The sequence below is a fragment of the Cygnus olor genome, chromosome 24, assembly GCF_009769625.2.
Source record: "Cygnus olor isolate bCygOlo1 chromosome 24, bCygOlo1.pri.v2, whole genome shotgun sequence".
NCBI lineage: Eukaryota > Metazoa > Chordata > Aves > Anseriformes > Anatidae > Cygnus > Cygnus olor.
The window spans coordinates 2216524-2233168 of NC_049192.1; the positions used below are offsets into that span (position 1 = coordinate 2216524).

Sequence of the window (16645 nt, forward strand, 5' to 3'; positions counted from 1 at the left end):
CTATTCATTTAAAGAGGAGTCCTGGATTTTTACAAGGTCTAGGACTCTCCCAAATAATAATATTCATTATATCTGCTCATTTTTCATAAAAATAATAAAATAATAAAAAAAATACACGAGTTATCCTTTCCCATATATTTTCTAGAAGCTTGTAGGGGTGCACCATTTTTCTGGTTAGTCCAACATTCTTGCTTTGCATCTTTTAACAAAAAGCACAGTAATAGAACTTCAGTCAAAATACTAGCAAAGTATGTTCCAACACAGCACCTTGGAATGTTCCAGGACAGTGTGCCACAGGCTGTCTATATTGGATGTAAAAGCTATTTGTTTTTAGATTTTATCCTTTAAAACACTTCCAGGTATTAACACCAGGCATTTCAGCATGGAGAATGAACTCTATTTGCTGGATTTTTATGGTTTATATTATTTTCACATGTAAATACATTTTTATGTATGACATTAACAGTAGTTTATCACAGGTAATAGTTCTCTCAAAGCCAACTAAAATACTAAGACAATTAATAGAACACTTTGGTTTCACAGGAATAGATGTTCCGTACTGCTTTAGCTGAAGCTTAGACTTTAAACACTTTACAGTAGGATTAAGACATTTAAATTCACTTCTAGGAAGGAGTCCTGTATTTTCCCTTTAGACTTAGTAAAGGAAGTACCATAGGAAGGCGCCAGAAAAATAAGTTAGAGATTACTTTTTTTAATTATTGACAGTTTTATTGTCATTGTCTTTTACACCATCTGCATATGAATAAGTAGTTTCAGAACCTTCAAAAAAGCTGGAAGTGGGACATTTTTTAAAAATGCCATAGAATTACTAGGGAGTAATAAAAATAAATTACAGCATTGCAAAAAATGCATTTCACTTTGCCATAGAAGCTTTACTATTCCATTCTATACACATTATTTTACATGTTTTACAATAGACATGAAAAATAAATTCACATGAACTAGGCAACACAATATACTAACCAAAGGCACTGCCAACAGTATTTTGCGTTTTAAGGAAGGGGCCCGATATGCCTGTCCTAGACACAGCTCAACTGACTGTTGACTTTGAGTTTCAGTACCTACCATTTCAAATGCCCCATATCTTTAAAAAACAAAAGAAACAGCCCTCCCCTTTGCAGGAGGTTTTCAGCAGCATTCACGGTAATTGCATAAGAAGCCATGCCTTCTACAAAATTTCAAAGACATGCTGGGTTCCAGGAATGGAAAGGGAGATAGTCACCAAAACTCTAATAGAAAACAACAGCAACAAGAAAGAAAAAAAAAGGAAAAAGGTCTTTGCAACTTTTAGCCAGAAAGATAAGGGAGTTAAAAACAAGCATCTGGATCTTGCTTCTCAGAACCAATGGCGGTTTCTGCAGTGTTCTTGCTCTTGACTGAACAGAAGTATTTATACAGTGCTTTTAAGACTCAACGCACTAGATAAATGTTATTTAAATACTTCACAAGTACATAGCAAAGTAGTAAGTAGTCTTATAAACGGGCAGACAGCCCTAGAGCTGGAAAAGTGCTGCTCTATTTGGGCTGCTGCCATATTGTTAAAGGTCATCTGGGTAGAGAATACAGTACAGCTGGGAGGCCCTTCCTGCACTGCATGCCAGAGGCTGGAGCCCTGTTTGCAAACCCTTTTACACTACTGACTAAGATATAATCTGGAACTAAGCTTGCACAAAGTGGCATTTATACAAACTGAGAGGCTTTACGTGATGCAGTTATGCTCTCTTACCATTTATAAACAAACATACTCAAGTATAAACCTGGAAAAAAAAAAGCCAAACAGTCACCTTTCAGAAAGAAACACAACCGTTCCTCTTCTCCCTATGGACAAAAGCAGCCTCATTACAACAGTACTTCAGGTAACTGGGGGGAGCACTGACAAGGCGTCTTGACAAAAGCCCCTTCCAAATCTTCCTTAGCCCAAATGTAAAGTTTTCACACTTAAGGAAAAAAAAGGCACTGAGGTAAATTTTAGACTCTTCCAAGTTTTCTCCATCACAACTGTTACCTAATAACCTGTTCCCTCCCTTCCCACTTCATGCAGGTGGGATTGCAACAGGGAGCTCAAAGGGACACTTGGTTCATCAAGTCAGTATGAAACATTTCACATGCTCCAGCTCCTTTTAATGGTCTTGTCTCTTTTTACACTTTGTTGCTGTGTCCTGTGTAAACAGAGGGAAGACTGAACCTGGCTGTGTGCAATGTGCTCAGAGCAAAGCACTGAAAGTAAACATGGGGAAAATCATCTCTCGGATTGGCATCCCTGTACCTTGTACTTCAGTGATCAGGATCTCTGGTTAGAGTTACAGCAGTAGCTGACACTCCAGCTCCAGCTAAAGGATTTTATGAAGGACCAAGAAGTGCACAAGCATTGGAGACACTGGGAGCACTGAGCAAAGGGGAGAGACTTCCTCCTAGCTCCAAGTACAGAGCAAAACCTGGTAACCTTCCTGTACGTGCAGAAAGAGCACCGATTGTGAGCAGGGAGGGAGGGAAGATGAGCACACAGTGGCCCAGGGAGGGAGAGCATGGCATGTTACAGACTGGAGAGGTGGGAGCAGCGCAAAGAGGGTTTAGCAAGAGGAAGCACGGTACAAGAGGGTGGTGGGAGGAAAGCAGCTGAGGTTAATAGTTCCCTTACTCTTCCTGGTGCTAAGGATTTCTTGCACAGGCAGCCTGTGCTTGTGGTACCACCTCCACACACTGGCCTCGGTTGGAGCTCCTCTCCCTTGGTGTCAGACCTGTTCATAGCTCAGAAGGGGTTTGATTTGTGAAAGTTCCTGAGCTTCCCTGGACTAGTCTGTTGGATATGTATTGCTAAATGTTCTATACAGAACTGTCATCCCATGCCCCCATCTTCACACTTTTCAAACACTTTTTTAAAACATAGGTCCCGATTCCTACAGAGTAGGAAACCGGTAAAATACAGGCTAACTTAACTAAGCATCAGGGATATTTACTTTAATTCAAGTCTGTTTGCAAAATGAAGTTAATTAGAATCGAAATGGATGACTTTTCCTGGAATTAATATCACTAAGTTTCAGTAATACTTACTAAAAGACTGTTGGGGTGTTGCAGCTGCCATGGTGTCACGACTTCACATTTCACTGGCTAGCTGAGCCCTCAACAAGTCTGTCTGGCAGGGGTTAGAGCTGCAACACCCACGTGATTTGGTGCAACAACCTCCTCCACTTTATCTGCTGCTTCCTGCGCTCTACTTAAGAAATGAGAACTCAGCCACATGGGCACACACAATGCAGCTGCAGCACCTCAGAACAAGAACAAGCAAGTTGCTGGGAGGAGCATGAACAGCAAGTTTTACCCTGCTTAGAACAATTAGCCAGTAGATGTTCCTGTTGGGTTTAACATTCAGCATTTTCCACGAAGCTTCTTCATCTGATGGTACAACTGAAAAGCGAACCAGCAGCTGTGCTTGGTTTGTTGATGGCCACAGCTCTGAAACAGGCTTCCCGTTCTTTGACTGGCTCTGGTCCTGTGATAAGAGGTTTCAGAAGAAGAAAATACAGTATGTTCATTTTATGAGTGCTGTGTGCCAGTCCTTAATGGAAGGATGAATGGGGAAAGTGACCACTAGAAGGTGTCCTGAGAAGTGTCTTTTCATTTTAAAAATAACATCTAGCTTAGTCTGATTCCCAGTGCCCCCTGAGAAGTTAGCCAGGCTTGCCTCCGGCTTCTTTCAAGGTCTGTTGCAGTCTTTGTTTAAACTTCTCATACTTCCTTTGCACTTGCTGGATTTTGTCCTTTTCTTCTTTGTCCAGTATCATTAAGAAGTTCTGTAGCTCTGGGATAGAGAACGCATCCCACTGCAGAATAAGCAAAACCAGAGAGAAAGCGAGCACACGTGATTTATCTTCTTACTTTTGTAGCTTTTCCTGCAACAAAGTTCTCAGCTGATAACTGAGATCCCGTAATAAACACTGCTTTGTGGCTCCTCAGCAGCCAGCATTGCTGCAGCGCCTTCACCAGCTGCAGACCAGCCCTGCAGGCAGGGGGGGGTCCCACAGGATGCTGCGGCCACTGATGTCTGTGCTCATCATGGCAGGGAGCATTACTGCAGCCTAAAGCCAAATGTATTACCCGAGTGGCCCGGGCTTCTATTTAAATTAGTGGATTACTAATCACAGTATTTAGCTAATCTAATTATTGAGGGTTAACTCTGGGACAGCACTGTGTGGTTCTGTAAATAGAGCATGGTTTGGCCATCAGAAGTGGCCTCAGGATTTTCACAGCTCTAGGTTGTTTTTTAAGATCAAAATTTAGGAGCAATAAATGACCCAAAGATATATATATATTTTAAAGCAAGTCCATTCAGCTGATAACTTAACTTTGGAGAGCAGCTGGTATCAAACTCAGCATTTTAGGTGGTAAAACCAACAGCATTAGAGGGAGAGAAGCAACCATGTGCCACCGCTTCAGCCTGCACTGACTGCTGTAAATGTCTGGGGTCTGTCCCACTGCCCACTGTTAAACGCTCACGTAAAAACCAAGGGAAAGAGTCACGGACGTACCTCAACTTCCCCTGTTTCGTTTTCCTTCAGCACAAAGCTGAGCACGTCTGTGTCAGGGCCAGCCAGCAGCCGGAGGTACAAGGGGTACTCGGTGAGAGGGAGCTTCTGGAAGAGAACTGCAACAGGAGCAGACATCCACCATGAGCCTTTGGGTGCCAGGGCAGGGGAGAGCTCAGCAGGTTAATTTGGACTAGAGAAGTGGTTCATGCTGCTCAGGACCACAGCAGAAGCAGCTGAGCATCCATCAGAGATCTATGACAATCTGTTAGGTCTTACACGACTTCAGCCCATTTCTGACAATTAGTAATTCCCCGTTAACTTTAGCAGCATCACCTCTCAAGGAGGTCAGGCCATTTATCCATCTGAAACGCAGACACTGCCTGCCTGCCACACCACTGAGCCCTGGAGGGATGCTTTGATCAGGTTTCTGTATCACAACATAGCAAGCAAAACTGATCAGCCCTCGGAAAGCTGGCAGTTCCGAGGGTGCAAACTCACCTTGCCCATCCTTCCGCATCTCCTTGAAAAGTGCAAACTTCTGGGGATTATCCACCACCATGAATTTCTTCAGGAGCCCCTGGATCACCTCGCTCACCGTGGTGGTGCTGCTGATGTGGAGCTGCTTGATGGCATCCAGCGGCAGGTAGAAGGACGTCCTCTTGTCCGTCATGTCCGCCAGATTCACCTCCTTGAGGGCATCGTAAATGGACTGCGGCCGGATCCCTGCCGGCACCGTCACAGGGCGGCGTAGCTTCAAGTGCACTTTGATGAAGCCGGTGTACGTCCCGTCATCATTCTGAAGCAAAGGACATGGCCATGAGGTACTTGACTGACTGACGGCCGTGAGGTACCTGACGGGCAGCCATGAGGTACCACAGGGCCTTGCAGGCCAGGCCAAGCTCACCTCCTCCTTCCCCACCACCACACTGAGGTGCTTTCTGCTCTACTGAGCTTCAGCCCGCAGGGCGACTGCTGGGCTTTCTGCTGCTCAGCACTCCGATGGGTTTGAGGGTTTTTTAGCAATCATGTAAAAAGTAACTAGCAATTTAGGGTTAGTCACCACCAACTTCCTCCTGTTCCTTCCACTCCACAGTGACTCATCTCCTCCCATGTTTGAGCTATCTTCTCGTATTTAAAATCAACAGTGCTACAAGTTAGTAATGGAAACCTTTATATGTCACTTGCAGTTGCACTTCAAGGAGGATTTGAAACCTCTGGGAAGGGCTCTACCTCCTCACGTTTGATTGGATCTCACAAGTTCCCTCCCTGCCTGTCTATCTGCTGTCACTTTGCAGTGCTGGGCAGTACAAAACCGAGTGATCCATGCCAGGAGCCGGGAGCCTGTGCTCCCACCAAAGGGGCTGCCGGCATGCATCGAGTCCCAGAACTGCACTTGTACCAAGCTTCAAGAAAAGTACCTCAAGAGTAAGCATTTGGGTCCCAAATTACTCCTGTAAATTACGAGGGGTACAAAATCACCAGGCGAGACATTCCAGCAGAGCTTACTGTGCAGCTTTCACAAAGAAAACTGTTCTAAGATTTACTATTTTAAATAGACTTTTATTTTCAGATGTTAGCAAGCATCAGGAAGTTATGTAGCTGATGTTCTTAGAAATTCTAGAATTTATTTTGTGCTTTATGAAGCTTTCCCCCCCAACACTGTAAGATCATCTGAAGCTTGTGCCTTGGTGGTACTCCAGTCTGTAAACCAGACCGCCTCCTTTCCTCCTCGCTACATCTCATCCAGGCTTTACTTACAGGTGGTGATAAACAAGCTCGCAATCAAAGCTTCAAAATACAATGCAACTACTGTGGTTCTTAGATCTCTGCTTAAAGAAGCATGGCGGTGGCAGATCAGAAAATCTGTTTCTAGGAAGGCTGCGTGCTTCTAAATTCACTTTGCGACAGCTGCTGAACTGCAGCCGGAGTTTTACCATGACTCATCCCCGCCCTCCTCTATTCGCAGCAAGTCAACGGCAGCACATGTTGGCCAGAGATTACTGGGTGAATTTCCCCAGCTGAGACAGGACAGGACAGTCAAAAAAAAAAAAAAGCAACCCAAGCAGCACAAAGCAGGAGAAAACACAGGTCAGGTGAGGAAGACATGAACAGCTCTACAGCCACAAGCCCTCTGGCCTTGGAGACTGCCAGAGCCCTGAGAAATCAGCACCGGTCTTTCTGCATGCAGCCCAAACAGAGAGCAATACGTACCAGCTTCATCAACAAGCAGTTTGTAACTTTTGCATTGTATTTTTCAATTTTCTTCTTGATCTCCTCGACGGTTGGAGGCTCAGGTTTTTCTTCTACTGTTTTCGTTACATTCTGAAAGGAGAGGAGACTGGCTTTAGCTGGTTGGTATATGGGATAACGCCGCATCTGTTCGGCTCCTCTCTTGCTTGGGAAATGCACGAACAAAGATGCCACACAGTTCCCGAGCTCATGCGAGCAGCGATGGCACAGGTGGAGATGGTCCCTATGGCCAAGAGGGTGAATGTGATACAGGGATGCAAACATCCCTGCCACAAACCACTCCTCTACAGGAGCACCCACCAGCTGCGTCTGTCTATCTAACAGTAGCCATTTCTATAGACCTGCAGAGGCTTTGCTGGTAGAGAGCCTCGCTACTAATTTCTCTTATAGTGCCAAAGCATGAAAGACTGGTCTTGTAAGGGATTAGAATCAGGGTCAGGCAGTGTTTGTAGCAGAAGCACAGAGCTCCTGGTGAGCCCAGACCAGCACACAGCTCCTGCAGAGCTGCAGCAGCACAGAACATCACATCCCTGCTCTCTGAAGAGCCCAGCCCTGACCAGGAGTTACAGACTGGTAAAAGCTGGATCTGACTGATAGACACTGTCCCAGGCAGCTCTGTGCTCCCCCACACTGAGCTGCAGAAAGATGAATAAATGTTTTGGAAGTAATAACCATGGTTCCCCATCTCCTGGGGGGAAGCCTTACTGCTGCTGCTATACAGAGGGGGAAATGGAGGCACGGGGCAGTAATGACATCCCAGTACAAAGCAGGGCGCAGCAGGGTGAAGAATTCAGCTCCTAAAAGCAGCTTTCAAAAAAAGCCACCCGCACCTGCCGAGCATTTCTTTGCTTCTTGCGATGCAGCTGAAAATCACATCCTATTTATAGCATTCCCCCGCGCTGCCGACCCGAGCCGGGCAGCCCCGTAGCAGCCTGCAGTGTTCCAGGAACGAGCTTTCAGCAGGCTCACCCAGGCAGAACCTGAAGTTAAATCTTTGCTGGATTACTCCTCCAAGCGATGTGCTGCTATTGTCCAAAGCTTTGGAAATTACAGCTCAAAGCAAAAATAAATAAATAAATAAATAAAATTCACTTCAGCAGCAAGCCAGCAGCATGACTAATAAATTGCCCACCACGAACCCAATCACCACAGCCCAGCCCGTGTCAGAAGCCGTTCAGCGTCTGCCCGTGTGTGGGCTCGCCTGCAGGATGACGACTGCTGCTCACCAAGGGTTTGGGGAGTCTCCTTTAGGAAGCAAAGTGACAGATTTGGTGCGTTGGTGGGGATAGCCTGCAGGTTGTGCGTGAAATGTCACCAAGAGTAACAGAATAACACAGCCCTGCCATGGAGAGGCAGCTCTCAGCCCCCGAGATGCAGCCCAGCGTTTGGAGCATTTAAGCAGAAGGATCGCGGATGGGTTTGGAGAAGCTGCCACGAGAGAGCCTGGTTCTGACAGCCCCGTGGGTGCCCAGGGCCCCTCAGGCTCTGCCGCAGAGCTGGGGGGCTCCTGAGGTGCTGGGAGCACGGCTGCAGGTGGCTTCCCGCAGCGACAGCGTTTGTAGCAGCCTCCAGCGAGAGCCCGAGCGCTGCTCCCACCTTCCATATGCCGAAGCACCGCAGCACCAGCTGTAAAGGCCCACGAGCCCCCTGAAAATGAAATGTCAGGACAAAATCCCACACGTGGAGCTGGGTGAGACAGTGCCTGTGCGTGCCTGGCTCTGCTGAGGGAGCACAAGAGCTGATGACTGTCCCGAAATCCCACCAGGAGGCCGGCAAGGAGGCGGCCGCACATCCAGGCAGGGCCTTTGCCTGCTCCCACCCCAAGCTGCGGGGTCTTCTGAGGCTCCAGGGCCATATCCAGCTGCTGGTGCTGTGCCTGCACCACAAACCAGGGGCAAGAAGGGGACGGAAACCCAGGGCACAAGGCTGAAGCGATGGAGCTGCGGTAACATCCCCGGCACACGGGGTTTCTGCGGTCACCTACCTGCATCCCACCCCCAGGTACTGTGACTACAAGCCCAAAGCAGACCCTTTGGATAAAAGTTCACCTTCAAAATAAACCCGGAGCAGCCTGCTGCAGAGCTCAGGGCTACCGCGACACAAAGATGGAAGCCAGGACTCGCGTGACCCTGGAGTGAACTCAGATCCACAAGTGGGCTAAGAAAAATCTATTAGACAAAATGAAACTCATGGAGCTAAACGAAGCCAGGAGTTCCCCAGCCGCACAGGGAAGCCCAGAGACGCCCGCGGGTCTCCCTGGGGGAAATAACCTGCTGCAAGGGCAGGACTGAGCCCACCGCAGAGCGGTCACAGAGCTCCTGCCTCAGGATCCGCACCAGGTTGGGTGTCCCCACTGCTCGAGGTCCCTGCAAGCACAGCCCTTAGCATCCCAGGTCCGCACCGGCTGCGAACAAGCCTGCGTGTGTCTTGGAACACGCTCAGGGGCCGTATTTCACACCGCAAAGCTCTGCTGCCTCTCCATAAAACACCGCCTTCCCCAGAGACAGGCTATGAATACATCTCAGCCCATGCAGCCTGGAACCGCGAGCAGCAATCCCATATTTTGTGTGGGCTTCCTCAGAAGTTAACGTTAACGGAGAGCAGAAAGCGTGAAGGGACATGCTAGCGAGGCTGGAAAGGCTCAAAACAAGGACTGTAACCTCCAAGGGGAAAAAAAAAAGAGGGGGGAAAAAAGCAATTTGGGAGCAGAGCCCTGTTCCTCCCTGGCAGCCCCACTTCCCGGGATTTGGGGCTTTTCCTCCCAGACGCGGACACGGAGGGAGGCAGCGACCACAGGGCTGCAGCCTGCCACACAAGCACACTGCACGTAAGCCAGCATCGCCCCGGGCTAGCCGTGGTATTTCTTTCAGGAGGAGAATCGAGCCCAGGACAAATGAAATTTCTGGTTGCAATCTGGCAAGATGGCTCCAGCCTCGGGACTTGGAGAGCCCCGAAGTCATTCAAGCAATTCTCCAAGGCAGATTTCACAATTTCTGCTTGAGGTTGGCAAACAAGAAACCTCAAAACACAGATCTCACAGGTCTGTGGCAGTAACCCAGTGCAAGAACACTAACGTTGTCGTACGCTCTCCTTCTTGTTCACTGCCTAGAAGAGACAAAAGCAGAGCTTTGCTGCAGTAGTTAAGAATTGCACATCGATACCCATTCATCATAAAGGCAATTTCAACTCTCCAATTTATCAAAAGACTCAGGCTTCACTGTAATCTATTGACTATAAATAAATAGTTGCACACAGGTGTTTTGCTGACGTGGGAGTCTATTAAAAAAGAGTAAAGGGTAGAGACTATCCGAAGTGGCATTATGGAAAAAAATAAAATAACAAAAAAGCTTCCTTTCCAATTAACAGGAGATGTGCACTCGGAAGCCCTGAGCACGCAGCGAGCCAGCCCCGTGCCAGGAGAGCCCAGGACAGGATCCTTCCGTCTGCAAACAGCCTTGAAACTGCTCCGGCACAGCTGCGGCCACGCTGCATGCAGAGCACATGCGTGCTGCACTTCACCCGTGGCACGAACATAACCCGGTGCAGACCAGCATCCCTCCAGACGTGCACAGCAAAAGCAAACGGATCAGCGGAGTCTGCCTCTGTCACTGCAATCTGCTCCTCTCCATTAGGGCCAGTCCCTCCCCTGACGTGATGTTTCCAGTGGAGGAAATTAAGACGTGCCAGCAATTATGAGCTCTCACAAGGCGCACGTGGATGCCAGCAGTTCCATGGAGGGCACAGCCAGGACCACGGCTGCTCCCCTGGGCTCACAGCAAGCTCAAGGTGGGCACCAACTGCTTTGTGCTCCAGGGAAAGGCATCTTTGTGCCCTGCACCCATCGAGAAACTGATGAGGAGCCAACCTCCTGCAGCGCTTCAGAGAGAGGCATGAGAACACCCAAGCCCCAGTTAATTTCTCTTCTATTTGCTTGTGTTTGAGACAAACCACATCACTCGCAGAACAGGGAGCAGGAAGCCTGGCTCAGGACCACGGTGATGGTGGCTCCGTTCGAGCATCACGTCACATCCACCCTGCAGGTCTCACCAACAACCCCAAAGCCAGACCTGCAGCACGTCCTCCGGCTTCCCTCCCATACAAAACCAGAGTCCAAGAAAGCACACTCAGACAGTAACACCGCCCGTAAGTCACACACCACATCTATGGGTTTTGACCAATGCAGGCGTACGTCAAAGTGTTCCCAGACCTCGGGGCCAGCCACACGCGAGAGCGCTGAGAGCAGCACCCTCTGCTCTGGGGGCTGCAGCCAAGACCAGACGTACCCAGCCTCCCTGCCCAGCCCGACCTGCCCTGGACAGGCTGGCCCCAAAGGGAGGATCACCTCCAGGAAAGCAGATTCCAGTCCTCAGCTGTCACAACTCCAAGGCTTTACAGGATTAGCGTGCCACGGGGTGGTCTTTCTCCTTCCACGCACAATTGTAATTGAAAAAGAAAGAGGTTCTAATGGCTACGTTGCGTTCTCTTAGGGTCACTCACGTTTTAAGTCATCGCACAGCTGGTACAGAATTAAATTTGCTCTTGGTAAGCTCCCAGTGCCGGGGGTTTAACCATTCCCACTGCAGCATGGCTCCAGTTGCGCAGAGCCACCGGCCCCGTGCAGCGCTGCCCTGCTGGGCCACAGCTCAGAGATGTCCCTGAGGAATGGCACGGGACTCCTGAGCCCCTCGTCCCCTTACACCTCAGCTGTAGAAACCAACCCAGAAGCTACCACTTCCACTGTATTAGCATTTAAGCGGGCTTGAAAAGCAGCTAGGCCGATTCTTTTGCAACTGCTGTGATTTTAGAAGGAAGGCTGCAGCACGTTATGAAAGTCAGCTGGAGGAACGCTGCAACAAAACAGCACGGTGCTGGAAAAAAAAAGAAGTCTTCGTGCTTCACCCCACTGACAGCACAGGAGCGACCCTACAACAGCCCTGCCAGCTCGCCCTGCTCCTGCACACCCGAGGCAAAGGCTGCAGCAGTCCCCGGGGAGGGCGGTCATGGCTGTGAGCTGCCTGGGCTCCAGCCCAGCAAGGTGGGAGCGAGGCTTTGCCCTGGGCCCCTTGGGCTCCCCTGGGGGACACGGTGACCGTGCGGTGGGACAGACACGGCCTGGAAGGAGTGCTGCTCCTTCCACTGAGCACTGAGATCTGCTAGTTCATGAATCTACCCAGACCTCTGGTTTTGCAGTTTCTGGTGCAGAATATGCAATTCTGGCTGGAGGGAGAAAAACAGAAGCTAGTAACCATCAACCGTTGCCACATTTCCTGTTGTACCGGGACAGGATGAAACAAGCTGAGAACAAAACAACCGCTCCGTAACAACCCCGGTGGGTGCTGCTGAGCCCGCGGGGTCCAGGACAGAGCCACGCTGGCCACCCGGGGATGAAGTGCCACAAAATGCCTCGCACCCAGCTGTGGTGCACCAAGATGCAGGCACCCAGGGGATGCACAGGACCGAGCCCAGGGCACCCGCAGCAGCGCAGAGATGAGCCCACATCCTCCTCCTGCCATCACAGCCTGCTGCAAACACGCTCCCCCTCTATAACTAGCATTATTCCTCAATTGTAAGAAATAATAGCTATTATAAGACAGGGCTGGAGCCTCAGCTGGGGCTGACGCCCAGCAGGAGATTGGCTGCCCAGGCCAGGCGCCCTGGGAAGGGCAAGTCAGCCACACCAGGCTCCCCTCCACAATCCTGTGCTTGTCTAATGAGCTGTGAGCTCGTGACAGACTGCTGCCAGGAGGTAAAAACCCTCGGGCCATTGTGAGTGTGGTGACGTGCTCTCAGAAGAGGGATTCTAAGCCAAGAAAGGCGACTATGAAGCCTTGGTGACCTTGAGTTACTGGTATGCAAGGATGCCGGGAGAGAGATGCTCCACTTCCAGCTGAAAAGCATCACTCCTGCTGCCACCCCTCGCTGCCACAAAGCAGCCTCGTGGGCACTGTCCCTGCCCTCTCGCTCCCCATTAATTTCTCCTCACCAGCTAATCAGTTAATGAATTGAAGAGCAGAAGTGTGGAGATGGATTTGGCCCACATTCTTGGCAACATGCACCCTAACTAGAGGCAGGAGAGGCCAAGTCTTCCCTCTGTGTGCTCGGGCACGGCTCCATCCCCATTTAAATCAGTGCTGCAACAATTTGTGCTCCCCAAAACACAGCCCGAGCTCTCAGCAGGGAGCTGCAATACTCCTGCCCCTCCACACCCTGGTCACTGCAACCCCCAGTGCCTCCCCCTGCACCCTGCAGCGGACAGAGACCGCAGGTTTCACTGCCTGTGCCAAGTTCAAACAACGCTGCTGTTTCCTGTGGGGTTCAAAGGAAGAGGCAGAAGATGCAGGAGCAGCACATCTCTAGAGAAGAGGAAAAGGCTCACTGCTCTGTTTCAGAGGTTAGAAGCAAGCGACGGGCTCGGTGTGTTGATTGTCATTGAGATTTCGTTAAGAAACCGCTGTTCTGCCACCTCTCTGCTTGCCAGCGAGCGCCTGATGGGGAACCTGGCTCAGTGGTGCTGGGGCACCCCTGGCATCCCCAGACACCAGCCTGAGGAGACCCCAGCCCACATCAGGGCAGATCCAAGGGACCCGCTGGGCCTCAGCAGACCTCCGGGAACCGACCGCAGCCTTGCGGGGGCCAGACCAGCCCTTCCTCCCCGGACAGGAGGGAATCCACAGCCAGAGCACGCTCAGATCTGAACACTTTTAGTTAAACGGGATGCTCCTGCCACCATCAGCTAATGTCCGCCTGGTGCAATCATCCCACACAGGAGGGACAAGAGGGGTGGGCTGCCCAGAGCCACCAAGGAAGGGAAGAAGCACTGCTCATCCCACGGCCCCGCTCCACCACCAGCACGAGGGCTGCTGGCAGCAGTGCACAGGCAGCCAGAGCTGCTGCTTCCATTACGTGGATGAGCTTCACCTCTCCTCCCCGCATCGGTCTCTCTTCAGAAGGCTTTACTGCAGATTATATTTTTTTCCTCCAAAATTTGAGTGGTCCTAGAGCAGCAGTGATTTGGCATCCTTGCCATCTTGTGTTTTCTCATCTTGGGCAAACTTGCCCCTTTCCCTCTGTAAGCTGTTGATGCAGGACCTGAGCAGGGCTTTTGCAGAGTGTTGAGCAATTGTGCTTCAGGCAGCAGCCACTGAAACCACTCAGCCGAGGAGGCAGGAAAATGCCAAGCAATAGATCTCCAGGGATGAAGTCACACTTGGAGATCCAAAATGGTTGTTTGCTAATGAAGAGTGATTGCACTGGTGGTTCTGAAAATTAAAAGGAATTACAAAATTCCTAGAAAGAGGCTTTGCAGACTAATCCAGTTATTTGAACCAAGAAAATAATTTCTCTAATCATAGTGATCAAATTCCATTTTTTTCCCCTGTTTAATGGCAGGAGGCCTGTCTGCCCCCTCCTGCCCCACATATAACATTTCCTCTCCAGAGTCTTCTGAGTCTTTCCCATCCTGCACCCCTAAGTTACCCATGTTTAGCTAATTCCTGCCCAGTGCAGGGCTCTGCAGGCACACTGCACATCCTGGGCTTGGGAACGACTCCCAGGCATCTAAGGACGGACGTCGCAATTCCCAAAGGCACCCAGCAGGGCAATCAAGTTTGGGTCCAGAGGACATCTGCTGCAGGTGGCCACAAGCAGGTACCGTCCTGGTGGCTGAAATGCGATGCTGCTCTTCCTGCACTGACTGCGGCCATGGAAACGGTCCACATTCGGTAAAATTGCTCAAGAAAAGCAAGATGCCAATTAAGAATGAGGGGACAGAGTGATACAAGACCCCTGGGAGATGTCCACCTGTGCTTGGGCCTGCATCCAGCGTGACCTCTCGGAGCCCGCTCCTGCGCCTCCGACCCCCAGCAAGCCACAAACCCCCAAAACCTTCCTCTACCAAGACCCGAGGACACTTTCCACCCCCAGCTGGAGAAATGCTTGGGACCCTCCTCCTCACCCAGCCCCATTGCGCAACATTTGCTTGAGCAGCAAATTGTGTGTGTTTTTCATGCACAGGAACCATTTCCTCCCCGTAACACCAAAGCCCCAGCAGGCTCCATCTTCTCCAGCGGCCCGCACCAGCCACATCCAGCCAAGCGGCTCAGCAAGAAGGCACCACAGATCCCCAGCACCCCTTCGAGGGAGATGTCCTGAGCCCAGGCAGGGTCGTGCTGGAGGAGCTGCAGTGCCCAAGCTCGATAAGAGCAGCGTTAACCAGCGCTGGGTGCAGCCCATCTCATAACAACATCACAATCTTTTACATCTCCTACACAAATGAATCATCAAATGACATTTAAAACCCAGCAGTACGTGTCGGTTAATCATAGCGAGAGGGAGCTGGTGGCTGAGACGGAATATCCCACGTTAAACCCAAGGGAAGATTTCTTCAAAGTGAAAAATAAAATTCCCAGTTGATTGAAACCCAGCCCCAGGCCGACAGCCCTGCAGGGATAACGGCCCAGGTCGCAGCCCTGGCCCCGCGCCGCAGAAAGGCGAAACCCACAGCACCTGCTGAGGGCTGGAACTTCGCAGCCTCGGCCAGGCAAATATAGCAGAGCCCAGACAGGAGCATTTCAGCACTGATGATTTAGGGGGGTCTGCGTGTCCCCGAGCTCTCCCGGAGCCCTCTGGACACCCCCCCACCCGGTGCTGCTCCCCACCAGATCTCATCTTGCAGCCCTTCAGGGTGCTTTTCCTGAGCAAAACCCCCACTTCCGCAGCGGCTTCTCTCTCCTTCTCCTTTTATGCTCGGTTCTGGTCAGGGCAAAGTTTACAACGGGGATGTTTCTTTTTAAACAAACACTGAAACACGAAGCAGCTTTGTGCATTTTCTGCGTTACTGGTATTACAAAAATCTTGTCCTGGGGCCACACGCTGCCCAGCCAAGCACCCTCTCCGTCTCCAAGGCAGGGACACGCACTCGCACACCCAGGAAAGGACCAGATTCACCCCCGTGTTAACAAGTTTGCAGACAGATTTGGTCCTGGAACTTCCCCATCTCACTGCCCACCCGACAGGTACAATACGCGCAGACGGCGGGTATTTTGTGGGGCCAAATCGTGGGTTTCTGTCCAGGACACTGACCCATGGACAGCAGCTGCCAGCTCACAGGGCTGCTGCCTGCCCCCCTAAAGCTAAAAATCCCATTTGGTGTCGGCTCCTCCTCCGTGGACCCTCTGGGAAGGGGGTGAGCTGGTATGCAAGAGATGGCTGCGAAATCCTGCAGCAGAGCAAACCCCCCCAGTGAGGCAGCGAGCCCGCAGGAGGCAAGTAGAGCCCCCCAGACCACGCTGCTCCTGACCCCACAGCAAGCGAATTCTGGCAGCACCTGCAGACCGACGTGCACGACCACCAACATCCACCTCCCGCCCCGCGCAGCAGCTTTCAAGCTGTTACCTTGGCAGGGACCTTGCACGGCGTGCTCCGGAAGAAAGAGGTTTTTGCTGTGAAAAAGCAATCCTCGAGGTCTTCATCCAAGCTGCAGTACCCGCTGCTCATGCTGCCGCCGATGGTCATCGAAGGCGAGCAGAGGCGAGAGGCCAAGCGACCACCGGCGGCCCCGCAGCGAGCCGCGCTCACATCCTGGGCTCGCCGGCGCTCATCTGCAACGGCTCCTTCTGCTCATCCTCCGGAGCCGCCGCAGCTATTTCGCTACCAGGCAGCCGCGCCGGGTAACCCTTCCCTCTCCTCCTCCTCCTCCTCCACCCGCCTCCCCGCGCAGCATGGAGGGCAGCGCTGCCGGCTCGCTCCCGCTCTTCACCCCTGAGCTCGCTCAGCGCCCGCGGGCCGGCCTCTGGGGCATCCCCGCAGCATCGCCTCCCCCTTCCTGCTGCGCGGCCCTGCCGCTTCCT

At 51.1% G+C, this 16645-nt stretch overlaps 1 protein-coding gene across 1 annotated transcript; it reads right to left on the minus strand.

Moving 5' to 3' along the window:
* Window positions 1–112: 112 nt before the first annotated feature.
* Window positions 113–16645, minus strand: RASSF5 (Ras association domain family member 5). Its single transcript, XM_040536292.1, has 5 exons — window positions 16191–16645; window positions 6759–6869; window positions 5046–5343; window positions 4548–4663; window positions 113–3842 (listed from the first exon to the last, which is right to left on the minus strand). The coding sequence occupies exons 1-5, from the start codon at window positions 16308–16310 to the stop codon at window positions 3690–3692; spliced, it is 798 nt and encodes a 265-aa protein (XP_040392226.1). The 5' UTR covers window positions 16311–16645; the 3' UTR covers window positions 113–3689.

Coding starts and splice junctions, on each gene's coding strand:
- RASSF5 (XM_040536292.1), bottom strand. CDS start 16,310: ATGACCATCGGCGGCAGCATGAGCAGCGGGTACTGCAGCTTGGATGAA. Junction 6,870..16,190: donor CGTGCAAGGTCCCTGCCAAG/GTAACAGCTTGA, acceptor CTCTCCTTTCAG/AATGTAACGAAAACAGTAGA. Junction 3,843..4,547: donor ACGAAACAGGGGAAGTTGAG/GTACGTCCGTGA, acceptor CTTATTCTGCAG/TGGGATGCGTTCTCTATCCC.